General features: G+C 39.2%; 2 protein-coding genes across 4 annotated transcripts; one reads left to right on the top strand and one right to left on the bottom strand.

Annotated features, from left to right (window-relative positions):
- Positions 1–12: 12 nt before the first annotated feature.
- On the top strand, positions 13–14,699 carry LOC111652223 (RNA-binding protein 5-like). Of its 3 annotated transcripts, none has more exons than XM_087172964.1 (25): positions 13–95; positions 5,477–5,537; positions 5,629–5,791; positions 5,919–6,062; positions 6,754–6,823; positions 7,182–7,255; positions 8,072–8,155; positions 8,263–8,323; positions 8,467–8,535; positions 8,626–8,786; positions 8,886–8,983; positions 9,981–10,068; positions 11,205–11,273; positions 11,367–11,439; positions 11,524–11,627; positions 11,745–11,874; positions 11,983–12,074; positions 12,198–12,395; positions 12,486–12,635; positions 12,972–13,046; positions 13,142–13,321; positions 13,524–13,598; positions 13,693–13,793; positions 13,917–14,046; positions 14,230–14,699. In XM_087172964.1, the coding sequence occupies exons 2-25, from the start codon at positions 5,521–5,523 to the stop codon at positions 14,353–14,355; spliced, it is 2,532 nt and encodes an 843-aa protein (XP_087029090.1). In that variant the 5' UTR covers positions 13–95; positions 5,477–5,520; the 3' UTR covers positions 14,356–14,699. The 3 variants fall into 3 exon arrangements, with proteins under 3 accessions (XP_087029090.1, XP_087029089.1, XP_023258200.1); XM_087172963.1 differs by lacking the exon at positions 13–95 and adding an exon at positions 4,726–4,826; XM_023402432.2 differs by lacking the exon at positions 13–95 and adding an exon at positions 4,750–4,908.
- On the bottom strand, positions 356–3,780 carry emc3 (ER membrane protein complex subunit 3). Its single transcript, XM_023402424.2, has 9 exons — positions 3,488–3,780; positions 2,957–3,128; positions 2,813–2,870; positions 2,537–2,630; positions 2,215–2,319; positions 1,975–2,056; positions 1,773–1,852; positions 1,243–1,325; positions 356–1,162 (listed from the first exon to the last, which is right to left on the bottom strand). Exons 2-9 carry the CDS (start codon positions 3,109–3,111, stop codon positions 1,034–1,036), a joined length of 786 nt encoding a protein of 261 aa, XP_023258192.1. The 5' UTR covers positions 3,112–3,128; positions 3,488–3,780; the 3' UTR covers positions 356–1,033.
- Positions 14,700–15,649: the final 950 nt, after the last annotated feature.

Raw genomic sequence — 15,649 nt, 5'->3', positions numbered from 1 at the left:
GTTGCACTCCAGTGTGGCTGTTCTGTCATCACCATCGGCAAACCAGCCAGTCACAGGAAACCCAGGCGGTGATGGTAGTAGTGTTAACCAAAAAGGTTTGTGTACCAAAAACTCTACAAAAACATCCGTGTATTGTTGTGACCATTGAGAATTTTCCGGGGCATCAACAAAGCTCATCACTGACTTCTCCTTTGTAAAAATGACAGACATGAGGGCTGTCTTAAACATTAGTCAAATTTCTCCGCTATATGTTATTTGTGTATTTGTGTGTATGTGTGCGTGTGTAGATATACATTATATATATATATATATATGTAGGTGTTGGGGGTGTATTGCAAATAAATCAAACTGGGTATTTAGTCAAAACAGGCTTTATACTGTACAAAACACAGGGGAGTTACATTAAAAAATAAACTGTCTACATACTTTAAAAACAATATTTCAATCACACAAACATACTCAAAAATTAATTCTTGGTTTAGTTCCAACTTTAGGGCAGGTGATGCAGAACAGCTCTATCTATGATCTAACTAACATGTTTTTTTATGATTGTTAAAGTTTAATTAAGCATCATTCTCACCTGTAAAATGGTACTGTGTTCTAGTTGTTTAACATGACCGTACATGTGAAAATGGAGACAGCTAATCTAGCTGTGTATAACACAAGACAAAAGAAGCACTAGGTAGTTCACATTCTATAACCTAACAGCATTATGATGGCATACAGTTGAAAGCTAGTAATAATACATTTCAATAAGCAAAAAGCAACTTAGTTTCTCCCAAACATCTCCTTGTTTCAAAGGTGAAAAAACAAAGCAGTGCTTTCCAGTATGCATGAAACAGCAGCAGAACCAGTGTATTTGAAGTCATTTCAGATATTTTATGGAAAGGAATGAAAAGGTAATACATGTGGAAAGACGAGGACCACAAATAAGTGACTGTAAACTTTGCATAACATGGAGGGATTTGTCCCATCTCTGTGTTCAAAATTCAAATTGAAGGCTCCAATAGGCCAAGAAGAAGTGACCAGGCCTTTAGAAGATACCACTTGGCAGCTCCTTGCTAAACATGCCATCGAAGTCCAGCTCCCTGCTCATCAGATCCTCCTCTACACTCTCCAGTGCCCACTGATGGTCAGTCAGCTCCAGTGCCTCCCATTCAGCCTGAGATCAAGGACAAACATTACATGAACAACTGAGTAAAGCACACCCTCATTAACTAATCATGGGACACTTATATATACCTTGAAAGCTTTATTTGTATCCGCAGGCATGGCCATGGCGGCACCACTCATCTGCTCCTGCATAATCCTCGACTGATCTGCACCTTTCAATGTATAACAGAAACAATCAGAATCTACATATGCAAAAATAATTATATGAATGCAAAGCTGTTTAACCATAAATGAAAATACAGAATTCACCAAAGTCAAGGCTTAACTGATTTGTAAATATCACTGGCCATGATTCATTTCGAGCTAACACTTTAAACAAAACAACTCTCAGACTGTGTTTATTGAAATCAAGTACTATTTTCATGTTCACAACATAATGATAATGGAAACTAGCATTTATTAAGATAAAGAGCTCAAGCTCAATTAAACAATATCATTATAAGCAAATCAAATAACTACTTGTAGTATGAAAGGGTTGCTATTATTGCTGAACCTTCTGAGAATGAGCTAAGTAGATTAAACATTCTCATGTTATCATCAAGACTGACAATCTGACGTGACAAAGCACACAAAATTATCTTAAAATGTGCTAAAATTACCATTATCTTGGCCAAGAATTAATGAGTACATGCTTCGTAGTCCAAACACGTTCAGGAAATACCATGACGCTGAGCTCACCCTAGATGGTAAATACAGAAAGAAACAAACAGAACAAATGACAAAGTCACACACTAACATTCTGAGATTAATACATAAATACTAATTCAGTACATCTTTACAAATCTTGTTTTATTAATTTACCAGGAAGCATCCAGTGACAACAGCTCAATTCCTTGCTGCAGCATGGGCTTGAAGCGAAGAGTTAGAGGGAAGGGAACCTTAGCTGTATGAGAGAGAGAACAGGAAGAACTGTAGAAAGAAATTCAGAATTTCCACGTGACCCATATCTTATCTGGTAGCAACACAAACTCAAAGTTGTTTTGGAGCATGCCACATTCTGCATGATAAGCTGCAAGGTCTGTGAGAGAGTAGGATTATTACTTGTTACAAATCCTGAAAAGGTCCAGTTGATCCAGCCTCCAATGAGGATCATGGGAAGCACGTTGGTGACATTGCCTTTCATCATGTCCGTCAGCATGCTGGGATCTGTGAAAAGATGCAATGAGCAACAAATTCACTTGCTATGGCTTGTAGGTTTGTTTTATTACAGTTATTCATACAGTATGGTTTAATAGTATGATATCTTTCAAGATGATGTAGGGGGAGAAAAGACTCCTCCTGAAGTAACGGCATTAAATTCTGAAACATCGCTGTGGATTACAGTACCTAAGACTGCATTATGTGCTTTACTTAAGATGATTACCTGTCATTGGAGAGGGTGGAACAACCTTTCTCTTGGTCTTCTTGAAAAATCCATCTTCTTGGTTATTGAAGTAGAACTTCCTCATCAAAAAGGACTAAAAGAAAGAGAGATCTTCAGTAACACTGTCTTACACACTGCACTTATACCAAATATATGCAAAAGCCAGTGGTTTTATATTTTGTATATAGCAGACACTTACTTTCACATGAGTTGGAGAGAGTGAAGGGAATAACTTATTTGATTAAGTTTATATGTATGAAATATAAAAATTCCTACCTGTTTGGGAATATATTTTCCATTTTCTCTGAGAATTCTGCTCCGAATAAGCACCTGGCTGGATTGGGAGATGGAAAAACACATTCATATTAATTGTTTGTTTCTTTTTACAAACAGAAAATCCACATCACAATTAAAGATTACCTGTCAGACACCTGCTCTAACGTCAACTTCTTGTCACTTTGAAGAAGAATAGAGACATAATGCCGTATCACCCCAACAAGGAAGGTGATGAAGACAATGGGTAACACCACCCAGAGTCGAATATTGGAGTCCAGCAGAAGCTCAGGCTCCGCCATTCAGCCTGATAGCAAAACTGAGGAGTCAAAGAAACAGCAAAGCCAGCGTTAGAGACATACTTTCAGCAGGCAGCAGGCAAGTTTAACACGGCTTTTGTTCGCTTCAAATGTTGAGGTAACGTTTTAACTAACGTGAGGCCTGTTTTGGTGACAGTTTGGTAAATTACTAGGAAGCCGTGTGTAGAGCTACGACTAAACCTCGGAACAACAGAGGGATGGGCTGTCAATCCATTTAGCTAGCTAGCCAGCGTCATTTGGGTAACGTTAATCACAGACACCAAGCAAACGATTTAACTTAAGAGCTCCTTAACAATGTGGAAATTATCCGTTTTTTTAAAAAAAAAAAAGAAAGAAACATATGGACGTATGCAACTACCGCAGATGAATACAGCTGATGGTTATGGTTCGCCAATGTTAACGTTAGCCAGCTGGCTATCTTCTTCCTGATGCCCGGGTCACAGTCGGTGGGAGCTGCCAATCGTCTTAGCGCAGTGACCACCACTTACAGCGTCCTCTTCCCTGCTGTGAAAGACGCAAATAATGCGCAGTGCGAGGTAGTTAAATGAATGAAACAATCTTTAACATTTCATATTCCCTTCCGCGGCCATTGCTCTGTGGTGTTGATTCTAGGGATGAGAGCAGATTTCTGCTTCTACAGCTCATCCGCATCTCTGTCACCGGGACTGCAGCGCCACCCCGCGGTGATGGAGGTAGTGTTTGCCCCGCCAGCCAGTGTCCCTCAGCCACTGATGGCCAGAGTGTGACAGCCAGAGGTCCGGGGTAACAGCAAAGAGTTTCCATCTGTATTTCCCCAAATACAAAGTGAAGACAAAATAGTGTTCATCTTTAGAGTAAATATATTTGCAATCAATAGGCTGATAATATTGATAAAAGACAGGAGGAATATCTAATTTATTTCTATTGTTGCTACATATGAAATAAAGAGAGAGCTTAACAGCAATTTTGTCTTCAGGAAGGTAATACCATTGTCTAGAAATCAAAGTATTTTTTATTATTCTTTATAATCATAGATACCCACAAAGGAATCTGAGGTAATGAAAGGCACAGGATGAATGATAGATATTAGCAATACAGGGGCTAAAGGGTTATGTGATATTGAAACTAGCAGTAAGATCAGTGAAAAACTCCAGCACTCTGCGCCCTTACACTGTTGTATTCTTGTTTACAATTAACACAGACAGTTTGACTCATATATAGAGATTGTATATTGCTGTTCATTGTTGATTTCTTATTTATTTTTCACCCTTCTTGTATGTACGTAATAGTCCTGCTTTGTTTTCCCAGTTTTTATGTGTATGTCTGTAGTATATCTACCAGTGGTTGGAACTGTGTGTATGGTATATAAGTATATTGAGATCCACAAAGGCAAAATCCCTGTGTACATACTTGGCCAATAAAGATGATGATTCTGATATTAGAAAGGTCAAGACAATGTAAATCTTGTTATCCTTACTTATTACATTCCTGATCATTTGTTTGTCCACTGTGTTAAATATTTTGTTAGTAGTTAGGCTAAAATATTGTGACTCTCTCCATTGTAAATCCTCCTGATCAGTAGATGGCGGTAGTGCGCGCTGAATCTGTTTGCTAAAGGTCGTATAAAAAAAGAGGAATATTCGTCCATCAACAGACCGGAAGAAATGAAAAAAAACTTATAGAAAGCCTGCTATTTGACCATTGCCAGATCCAGCAAGGTGTGTTATTAAAACGATATATAAAACGAAAGAGACGGTGATGTTTTTCTTCATCCGGCTAACATAAGCTAAGTTATTTAAGGTCAGTACAGTGTCCATCAAACGTCATTTGCTAACATCATTTGCACGAAGCCAAAGTGGCCTGTTGTGCTAGCAAAGGGCTAAGGCTTGTTTCACATTGGAAAAACAATTTCCTGCACATTAAACGTCCAGCAGAGCAATTATTTTAGCTGGAGGTAACCACCATCCGAAACAGCCTACAACTGTTAGGTTTTCTTTGAGTCGTTTCAGGTCAGCGTTATCAACAGCTGTGACCTCAGCCCTCCGTTTTCTAACGACGTGTAACGCTAATGTAAAATATTAAGCTTCTTTTCGAGCAACACGGTCACTGCAACAGTGTGGCTAGGTAGTAGTGGTAGTTGTCGTTGTTATTGTCTCTTATTAGGTGTCATCATTTCGCTTTGTTGTTTCTATGGGTTAATTAAAACAAATATCCATGACAAATCTGATTTGTGACCAAATTTAGCTTCACAAATTCAAAATAATGTATCTGAAAACATTAATTTGTTGATGTCTATCAGTCTATTTTAAGCTTTGCACTGACTGATGCCAGATAACCTACTGACAGCTCTCTCTCCCCCGCCCCACAGAGTCCATTGATAAAAGATTAAACGTGTGTCCTCTACACTAAGCCATGGGAACTGATAAGAGGTAAAATAAAAGTGATCCAAAGAATTGGCACATATTCAGTGTTTTCATACAGTTATGTCACTGTCACTCTCTTTTTATGTTTCTTTTTCAGGCCCAGTCGGGGTGAACGTAATGGAAGGTATGGTTCGGATGGGAGGAGAAATGATACAGAATGGCATGAAAGACGAAGTAGAGATGTGGAGAGGGATTATGACCGACGATGGGGTGATGATAGACACAGAGAGCGCTTTGATGAGCGCAGAGACAGTCCAGAGGTAAGTGGAAATAGGAACACCTTTGTAAGTTCATTTTAGTTTCACACCTGTAGCAGAAAAATGCAAAACATCTAGTTTCTAACTTCAATAAAAACAGCATCATTTCTGTCTCATTTGTCTGCATCAGAGGGGCCGAAAAAGACGCAACAGTGACAGATCTGATGATGAATATGATGGGGATTATCCAGACCAGGACTACAGAATGGAGCAGGAAGAGGAGAGCAAAACTATTATGTTAAGGGGTCTCTCTCTTCATGTCACAGAGGATGATGTAAGCTCGCAGTTCTCACTCAGTCTCACTCATACATTTTAAGGGTTAAGTCACACAGACTGTTGTTAGATAGGCTGAGCTGCTACCTCCCTCCTAATTGTTCAAGAGGAACAGAGGATCCCCTTGGAGGAGGTGTGATGGGAGTACAGGTGGAGAGGGGCAGGCAGTCAGCTGTTAGGGCAACTTTCAAATGTATAAACTGACCTGGAATGGGTGTAAAATTATGAGTCACATCGAACATCCTTTGCAAATTTAAATATGTGTACATATGTGAAATCAGAGGCACCCTATTGTGTGAAAACACTTGGTCTGGCATGACAATTTATCCACCATCAAGCAGCTGATTGTGGGAGGTGTTGGTGGGAACTGGTGGGCCTCTGCATTCGGTCTGGTTTTACTGGAAGTTCTGTGGGACTGTTTGTAAAAATTTAGGTAATTTAAATTATTTTAGGAATTCACATCATGTCAACTGCTTTTCCTGTAATCCAGCTCACTTTATTAGGAGGAGGCAACTGACAGTTAATGACAAGAACCAAAATAAAAAAGGAGAAATTGCGTAAGGCTTGGGAATAATGCTAGCTTGATGTTATCGAAGCCGTTTTTGCAAGGGTTTTTTTTTTGTTTTTAAACGAGGCAAACAATGAGGAACAACTATAGTCAGATCAATTTAGTCAGAGGTATTTTTTTCCAGATCCGCACGGCACTTGAGCAGCTGCAGGGACCCCAACCTGTGGACATACGTTTGATGAAGAAAAGGACAGGTGAGTGTTGCTTTTCAAAGGCGTGTCTCAATTTCACCCACATACTCCGTCTTAAACTCCACTTTACCTCCTTTATGGCTATCCCTGAAAAAAAAGCCTCATGTTACAACCTTCAGAGGATCCTTTGTGTATGGAGGTAAGGAGGTAACTGTATTTACTATACCTCTGCCATTTTTGTAACAAGATTGCAAGCTATGGTAAACAAAATGCACTACCACCCCCTTGACCCTGTATAAGCATCCTCCCCACTTTCGTTTTTACTTTGAATTGGACTGTACAAACCCATTGTGAGTTTGAATGTTGCACCAAAGCATTCTAACTAACACGCCTCCCGTCTATATTTGAATGCTGTCTCTAGGTATAAGCCGAGGTTTCGCCTTCGTGGAGTTTTATCACTTGCAAGATTCTACCCGATGGATGGAGACCAATCAGGTTGCCTCAACAATCACCAAGTCTAGAACTATTCTTGGAGATTAGAGCCCCAATTAGCTAATACCATGATGATGATACCAGTTTAAAGAGCTGAAATCTGTTTGTATTTAGTTAGAGGATACAAAACTGTGATATCAGAGGTAAATATTTTTGATATCACACACTTGGTTGATTCATTTTCTAAGTATACAGCAGCCCTTTCAGCTAAATGAAGACTGTTTCTGATGCTTAGTTTAATGTATGTTTTGAATTCAGGATTGAATCACTGTACAAAGGTTTTTTTTCTTTTGGAAATGCAATGAAATAATTTGTGTTTTCTGGTAGAATTATTAACAGAAACACTATGTAGAATATCTTTAGCACCTTAAGATCAAAAGGTCTTTTGCCTCTCCTTATCAAAAGTAGACTTTCTGTTAACAGAGTGGCCCAAATGGTCTTGTGGTTTCATAGCACATTCTGCTCCAGCTCAGTCACTTGGATATTTTCTCATCTCCATTTAAAATCCGAAGACTGGAGTGAGACAGGGACGAGCTGGCAGCACTCCGGTCCCAAACACTTAGAACCTTTTTTTTTTTTTTTTTTGAGGACTCATTCCCTCGTACACAGAATTGCAGCTTTCACTCTGAACTTCTCTTTCTACCTCTGTTCCTTTTTACTCCCTGAGACACTCTACCTAAGCAGCGAGTGTAAGCCTAGCCACTCTTTGCCGTTCCAGCTGCTCTCACTCATGGGGTGGGGTAATGGCAGGACCTCACCTGCTTCTTTGGCTTAAATGTGTCAGAATTTGAAATGACTGGTGGCTTTTGACTTTCACAGAACAAGTTGGTGATCCAGGGGAAAAGCATTGCAGTGCACTACAGCAACAGGAGACAGAAGTTCGAGAACTGGCTTTGCAATGCCGTTAGTGTTTTTTCAAACTACATTGTTATCCCAACATTTTGGTTTTTTGTTGTTTTTTTTCTGTTTTGTTATAATAAAAATAAAAGATTGTCTTTGGTTTATTACAGTGTGGTCTGTACAATTTTCGGAAGAGGCTGAAGTGTTTCAGGTGTGGAGCAGCAAAAGTTGGTGAGTTATTGCTTCAGCAAACTAAAATGATAATCTTTCTTCTTCTTCTTCTCTATAAGAATCGTCAGCTCTACCCTGCACTGTGTTAGTGTCTTGTACTGACTGTTGTAACCTATGTGTCAATCTGTCATTGCTGAGTATAGAAGGAGAGTCTCCTGGAGTAAATGGTTTAAATGTAGAGTCAGCGCAGCCAGGAGATTACAATGGAGACAGTGAGTGTGTTTTTCACCACATATTGAAATATTCCCTCCACCCAGTGCACATATTCCACATTTATTCACCTCCAATCTTTTTGTTAACAGCAATCATTTTGAGGAACATCGCCCCCCTTTCAACTGTGGATGGCATTTTGAACATATTGGCCCCCTACGCCAACCTGTCTGCTGGCAACATCCGCCTTATCAAAGACAAGCAAACAGGACAGAACCGAGGCTTTGCCTTTGTCCAACTCTCCTCTCCCTTGGTATGTATGTACTCAGTATGTAGTCGTCCTGTGAGTCACTATGTTCCCTTTGGTGGTGTACGAGTGTCTGACAGTGTTGTTGTGTCTTTACTTTTAAAGGAGGCCTCTCAACTGCTTACCATTCTCCAGAGCCTTCAGCCACCTCTAAAACTAGATGGGAAAACAATCGGTGTGGATTATGCCAAGAGTGCTAGAAAGTGAGTCATCACACACACACTGTTTGAGTTCATGTTAAGCTTTCTATAAATAAAAAAAATAGTATATACAGTACATTATTGGCACCCCGGAATTTTAAACCAGGGAATTTAAAAATATCTTCAGAAACAATGCAAATGAACCAATTTTGTATAACTGTGATACTGTAGAAAAACATTTCTTATTGACCAACAACAACAAATGTTTTCATATCAAAAAGAATGCAGATATAACATTCATGCTGGACACAGTTATTGGCATCCTTTTGATGAATTTAATTTAGTTCTTCAATCAAAATAAAAAAAAAAACTAATAAAACTCACTTGTGCTTAATCTTCAGCATCAGAAATGCTATTATCAAATCAAAACAATTCCAAAGGCTACAAGGCAATTGCCAAACATCCTGAAATTCCTGTTTCAACAGTTTATAATGTTATCAAGAAGCTTCAAACTGTTAAGAACACTGTATCTACAGTAAACATGCTTTGCTGCCTCTAGTACTGGAGGCATTGAATGTATCAAAGGAATGATGAAATCTGAAGATTACTAATTGCATTACATTTCAGAGCGAAATGTGTTGTGTCAGAAAATTAGGTTTGAGGTGAAGGTCTTTGGTGTTTCAGCAAAACAATGACCCAAAGCTCACATCCAGCAGCACAAAAGAATGGTTGAAAGGGAAAAGATGGACTACTTCTAAACTGGCCAGCAATGAGTCTTAACCTAAATTCCATTGAAAATCATTTTAATTTACTTATCAGAAGATATTCTGATTAATGTACTTGAAAATCAGGGTTGCCAACAATTTTGAACATGACTGTATAAGCTCTTTTGGATCTACATAGTGTCAAACATGCTATACATATCATTTTTAAATGTTGTTTTTGTTGTCTACCTAGAATTAACTAAAATTGGTTCAGTTATCCTAAAATAAGGGACTCAGTTTCCTCCTGCATGTGCAGCAATATTAAGGTTTAACTAATCGCTCTGTGTCCTTTCCAGAGACTCAGCACAGCCTGATGGGATCAGAGCCAGTGCTCTCTCTGTTGCCAGCACAGCCATTGCTGCTGCTCAGTGGTCATCCAGCCAGGTATCAGGGTTTTACTTGTTTGTTTCTTAGTCATTTAAATTTGTTGCCCTTAATACTATGAATTAATCCCCCAACCAAGGGATGTGACATAATAAGGCAAACAACACCTGTGGCCTATGCCTCCAAAAGGTTGTATGGATGTAAATATGTAAACAACAACTACGATTTTTTTGGTGATTTGTCTTAATGAATGCAATGTTGGGAGAGAATTTGCATTTGCATTAGTGCATTAAACTCAAGATATATATATATATATATATATATATACACACATGGCAAAGGCAACTGTGTGTGTTGTGTAGGAAGAGCTGGTGTTGATCAGATGTCCCTCCTGAGATGCAGGTTCTCAGGATGAGAAAGGGGGAAGAAAACTGTACACATACTGTAGCACTGAACACACTCTGAGTTGTATGTTTTGAAAAGATGCACTTGATGACTGTTGACATCTACGTCTCCTGTTCTCCTCACAAGGTTTAATACACTTATTGTATGACTAATTGTATGACAAAAGCATCTTCAAAATAAATGTAATATAGCAATAACTGCAGAAAAATTGAATGAGAATTTTTTTTAAACACTAAATCAATTTACCCCCCGTAATGTAAAATGGCTTTTTTCCCCCCGGCTTTCAGCTCAATATTTTAGTTCGCAAGTCATTATGGTTGAGTATCAGTGTCTCTCACCAACCATAGACTTAACTTTCTCATCAGCTGTTAAATAAAAGTCTGTTAGCGACTCTTCAGGAAAAATAGCTCCATCACCTTTTCTTCATTGATATTTGTCATTCATTTATTTTGGCTCTCCTCTATTTCACACTGGACAAACACATACAGTTGGCTTGTGGAGGTGTGTTTGCTTGGCTGTCTAGGGTTTTATGTGGGAGCCAGAGAGACTGAAAATGGACTGTTGAATCAAAATAATGAGATGAAAGGACCTTAAAGCTACAAAAAGCTGAAAAGTGGAGTGTTGATTCTCAGTGGGATCATCAATATTAGAAACTGTGGACATTACTGTTGTCATTTGATTCCTTCTCAATTAAGAGATACTGCTTAGTGGAGCTTCATGTGCAAGTTGTAATATTTGTTCTAACTGGGGTTCTTGTGTGTTGTTAATGACTTTGTTTTTTATCTGCTTAGTTACAACAAGGCTCAGGTGCCACCTCTGACTACATCACTCTTCCAGAGGGCTTTGCACAGCAAACGCAGGTCAGTTCACAGTCTACTTTATTGTGACAGTGATTTTAATAAGGAATACCAATGGGAAAGACCAAACATTTTTTCTACCTCTTCCTCATGTAGGGACAGAATTATCAAGTGTGGCAGCAGCAGGCGGAAGGATTGTCTCCTGCCGTCGGAGATGGATTGCTCGGAGGTAATAAGAGGCGTTGGTCTCTCACAAGATATTTTGGGTACTTTGGGAATTTGAAATTGTTAATTTTATCATTACTTTCTGCAGCTGCTCCAGGAATGAAGACTTTGATCCCTTCAGCCACTGGTGTGGTCATATCCCAGACGGCTCAGGTTTATCAACCTGTGATTATCAGCCAGCCTGCCATACAGGTAGACAGTGATGCGAGGTCAAATCTATATCCTGCAAACAGAACTACTCATTAATTATGCATCACTCTGGTAATGTGTGATGGATGCAAAAGCTTATCAAGATTTTTTTTTTTTCAGTCACATCAACTTGCGAGGGCGGTTGATGCCGTACAACAGGCTGCTAGTGTTAGCACTGCATCACTGGTGACACCAGCAGGTTCCACTGTTGCAACTACGGTTTCTGCTGCCCTGTCTGCTCCTACATCAGGTGAGATTATAATAAATAAATATCTCCTCTTTATGTGTATGAGTACATCAACTTTAGATCAATTTCGAAAGCATGTTTTGTTTCACGTGCTTCTTTTGGTTTCTGTAGCTGACCCCGACTCCTCTACATACCAGTATGATGAGTCTTCAGGTTACTATTACGATCCACAGACTGGTCTGTACTATGATCCCGGCAGCCAAGTATGTACCCTGTGGTCTTACTGTATGTACAGAATACACTGCTAAACTCTATGAATTTGTAAGTCATTTCTTTTATCCAAAGCTGTTAGTTTATACAGTTTTTCTTATACTTGTCCTCAATAGTACTATTATAACTCCAAAACTCAGCAATACCTCTACTGGGACAGTGAGAAGGAGACATACATCCCTGTGCCGGCAGACACACACACAGAACAAACATCCACAACTAACGCAGCAGCAAGTTCCTCAGCCACAGTTGCCACAAGCAGTAAAGAGCCCAAAGAGAAAAAAGAGAAACCCAAAAGCAAGTCTGCACAGCAGGTAAATACTGCTTTAAAAAAAAAATCGAATTATCTGTTAATGGCTATTATCTTGTCTTTGAGATAATATTGGCTGTTTATCAAATTACAGATTGCGAAGGACATGGAACGTTGGGCAAAAAGCTTAAATAAGCAAAAAGAAACTTTTAAGAGCAGTTTCCAAGGCTTTGGACCGTCTAAGGAGGAAGACAAGAAAGAGTCTGCTGCTGCTGATGCAGGTTTCTCCCTCTTTGAGAAAAAGGTAGTGTATGAGTCAGTATTACGCCACAGCACTGTCTGTTATGTGTTGACAAAGTGTAAGTGTAATGGTGTACGAGATACAGACTGAGAGAGGTAATCTGGAAACACACACTGACACTGACGTCCAACATGATATACTTTGGATTTTCTGTGAAAGAAATTTCGAATCTCATTTCTTTTTTTTCTTTGCAAACTATAGAAATCAACCTGGCCATCATTATAACTCATTTTTGTTCATGATTAACATAGAATGAGGTGCAGGCCTTAAAGCTGTGGACAGTTGATTATATTATACTTTAAATGATTGTATTTGTTGATTAGATTTGTTTCCTTTCAGCAAATGGGATGTTTTGAGATACCATCCCTCATGAATGAACAGTTCAAAATGCCAGAGCTGGAGACTTCCACTAAGGTTTGTTTGTCCCTTTGCCATTATTTCCCCATGCCACAATTATTAATGAAAACAAATCCCACAACACTCCACTTGTATCCGCTTTCATATTACAGAGTGGTCTGGTTGCTGCTTACAACGGGGACAGCGACCCAGAGGAGGGCAGCTCAGACAGAGCAGTGGACGAGGAGGGAAAAATAACAGACTGGAAGAAGATGGTCTGTCTGCTGTGTCGACGGCAGTTCCCCACCAAAGAGGCTATGCTGCGTCACCAGCAGCTCTCTGACCTCCACAAGGTGAGGATGGTAAAACAGCAGGCGTTTAATCTGCAAGTGGCTATGAATATTCTGGGCGCTGCCATCTGTTCAATGTATGAAGCTTCAAATCAGAATAGAAAGGTTATTATAGGTCTTTAACAGTTTTGAATATATATGCGAACAGGATATTTATTTTTGTTTACTCGTGAGTTCGAGGTTTTAAAGTTGCTTTCAATTGTAGCAAAATTTGGAAATTCAGAGAAGATCAAGACTTTCAGAAGCTGAGCTGGAGGAGCTGGAGAGGAAAGAGACTGAGGTATTTGGCTCATGAATTTTATTCCAGTGTTTGTCCTTCAGTAGTTTCACAAATGTGCACACAGTCAGTAAGGTTTTCGTGGTCATTTTAACAGCTGAAATACAGAGACAGAGCTGCAGAGAGGAGGGAGAAGTATGGTGTTCCTGAACCTCCTGCACCTAAGAAGAAATTTTATCAACCTCCGACCCCAACAGTGTAAGTGTTTGACCTCACGCTCCAGACCCGTCAACTTTCAGATCACTGATTTTCCTTGAAGAAAATGGAAACTCTGTCAACATCTTTTTTACATTAATGTCATCTCCTCTCATCCTTTAACAGAAACTATGAACAGCCAACCAAAGACGGCCTAACAAGTGATAATATTGGGAACAAAATGTTACAAGCCATGGGCTGGCAGGAGGGCAAAGGTCTGGGGCGCCACCAACAGGGCATCACTGCTCCTATCTCGGTGAGTAGGCCAACAATAATTCACTGCGCTTTCTGTCAATTTTTCACACACTCTTCTCCCTAGCAACTCCTAACAGATGGAATATACATGTCGGTGTGTTCTTTCTCACTCACAAAGCAATTAGCACCGTTACCTGAGGGGCACCTGTCTCCTCTAATAACTGTCTTTGTCTTCTCCCCACAGGCTTCATTAAGGACCAAGGGCACAGGGTTGGGTATTAAAGGAAGCTCATATGAACTCTCAGCATCTGACACCTACAAGGATGCTGTTCGTAAGGCCATGTTTGCACGCTTCACTGAGATAGAGTGAACTGGAGAGAGAGAAGTAATCACACTGAACTGTGAAATCCTAATTTTGTGGCCAAAAAATCTTACTGTGACAAGGAGAAAAGTCGATGTTTTTTTATCTCCCTGTACAGTTTCAAACTGTAATTTATATCCTCTTTATGTATAAAGTGTAAAATGTAGGTTTGTTTGATATAGCTTGATATTTTGTCATCCAAATTATGTTTCCTGTTGTATAAACTTGTACATTTGTTTTAATGTTAAAACATAGAATGATGTTGATCTGCTGAGGTTTTATGTTCGTGTGAGACTCTAAAAGAATCAGAGATCATTAAACCTGACATTCGTGTCACAAATACCTCTATAAAAGTTTTTTTTTTCCCTTTTGAAAAAATGTCCTATTAAAAAGAAAAAATAATGTCATAGAAAATGGACAACTTACCATTTATGCAATGTTACTTCATAATACTACGGATTATTGAATAATATAGTTCCCTGCAGCTTTGCGTTTCCACGGAAGGTATACAGTAAACTGATTGCAAGTGCAGTTACTGAGCTGTTAAACCACAAACTAATGTGATTGGCATTAATGATCTCTTAGATCAATATTATGAGGTCAAAGTGGTCTGAGAACTTGAGAGCAAGCTGTCATTCTTACACATGACCTGACAGTGGATGGTTATTCTTGTCAAGTTTCCATTTTCCAGTACTTAATGCTTCCATACCACTATTAAAAGTCCCTCTTAACCTAATGCACATCAATTAATTTCATGGTTAGAATCTGCAGGTTGACCCTGTTTTTTTGTGACTTTGATACAGGCTCAAGGAGGAAACATGATTTGAGAGTTTGTATTTTAAAAAAACCTTTTGGTATCCCCCAGATTGTACAGTCTCTACTGTGGTTTTATTGTACAGTACAGAAAAATAATCTAAAAAATATTTTGACTGAATATTTGTTTTTTGATCAAAATATAACATAATTTAGTCTTTCTCTCAGCTACTACTAGACAAGTTCCATTATTTGTGCCAGACGCCTTTTTGGCTGCCTTCATATCCTCTTTCCTGGGGCTCAGTGTGTAGCATGTTCCACCAGCTCTCGCCTCAGTGGGAAGGTCAGTGTTTTTGAACATGCTCCACAGAACTTTGTGTTGTGTGTGTTTGGGTCATTCCACCTTTGTGCTTGTGAAACCACAGAGATAGGCTAGCTCCTGCCACCCTCTGCTGTGTGTACTTTATTCTCCAGCCCTGTAAAGATAAATATCCAGAACGAGGTGGTTTATTTTTCCATGGGTAGATCTTATGTAGGTGAATTAAAAGTC

Source organism: Seriola lalandi, unplaced genomic scaffold, assembly GCF_002814215.2.
Source record: "Seriola lalandi dorsalis isolate HSWRI2012SDOR001 ecotype SW California unplaced genomic scaffold, Sedor1 jcf7180002053931, whole genome shotgun sequence".
Taxonomy (NCBI): Eukaryota; Metazoa; Chordata; class Actinopteri; order Carangiformes; family Carangidae; genus Seriola; species Seriola lalandi.
The sequence above is the reverse complement of the archived record's forward strand: the minus strand, read 5'-3'. Positions and strand labels throughout refer to the sequence as shown.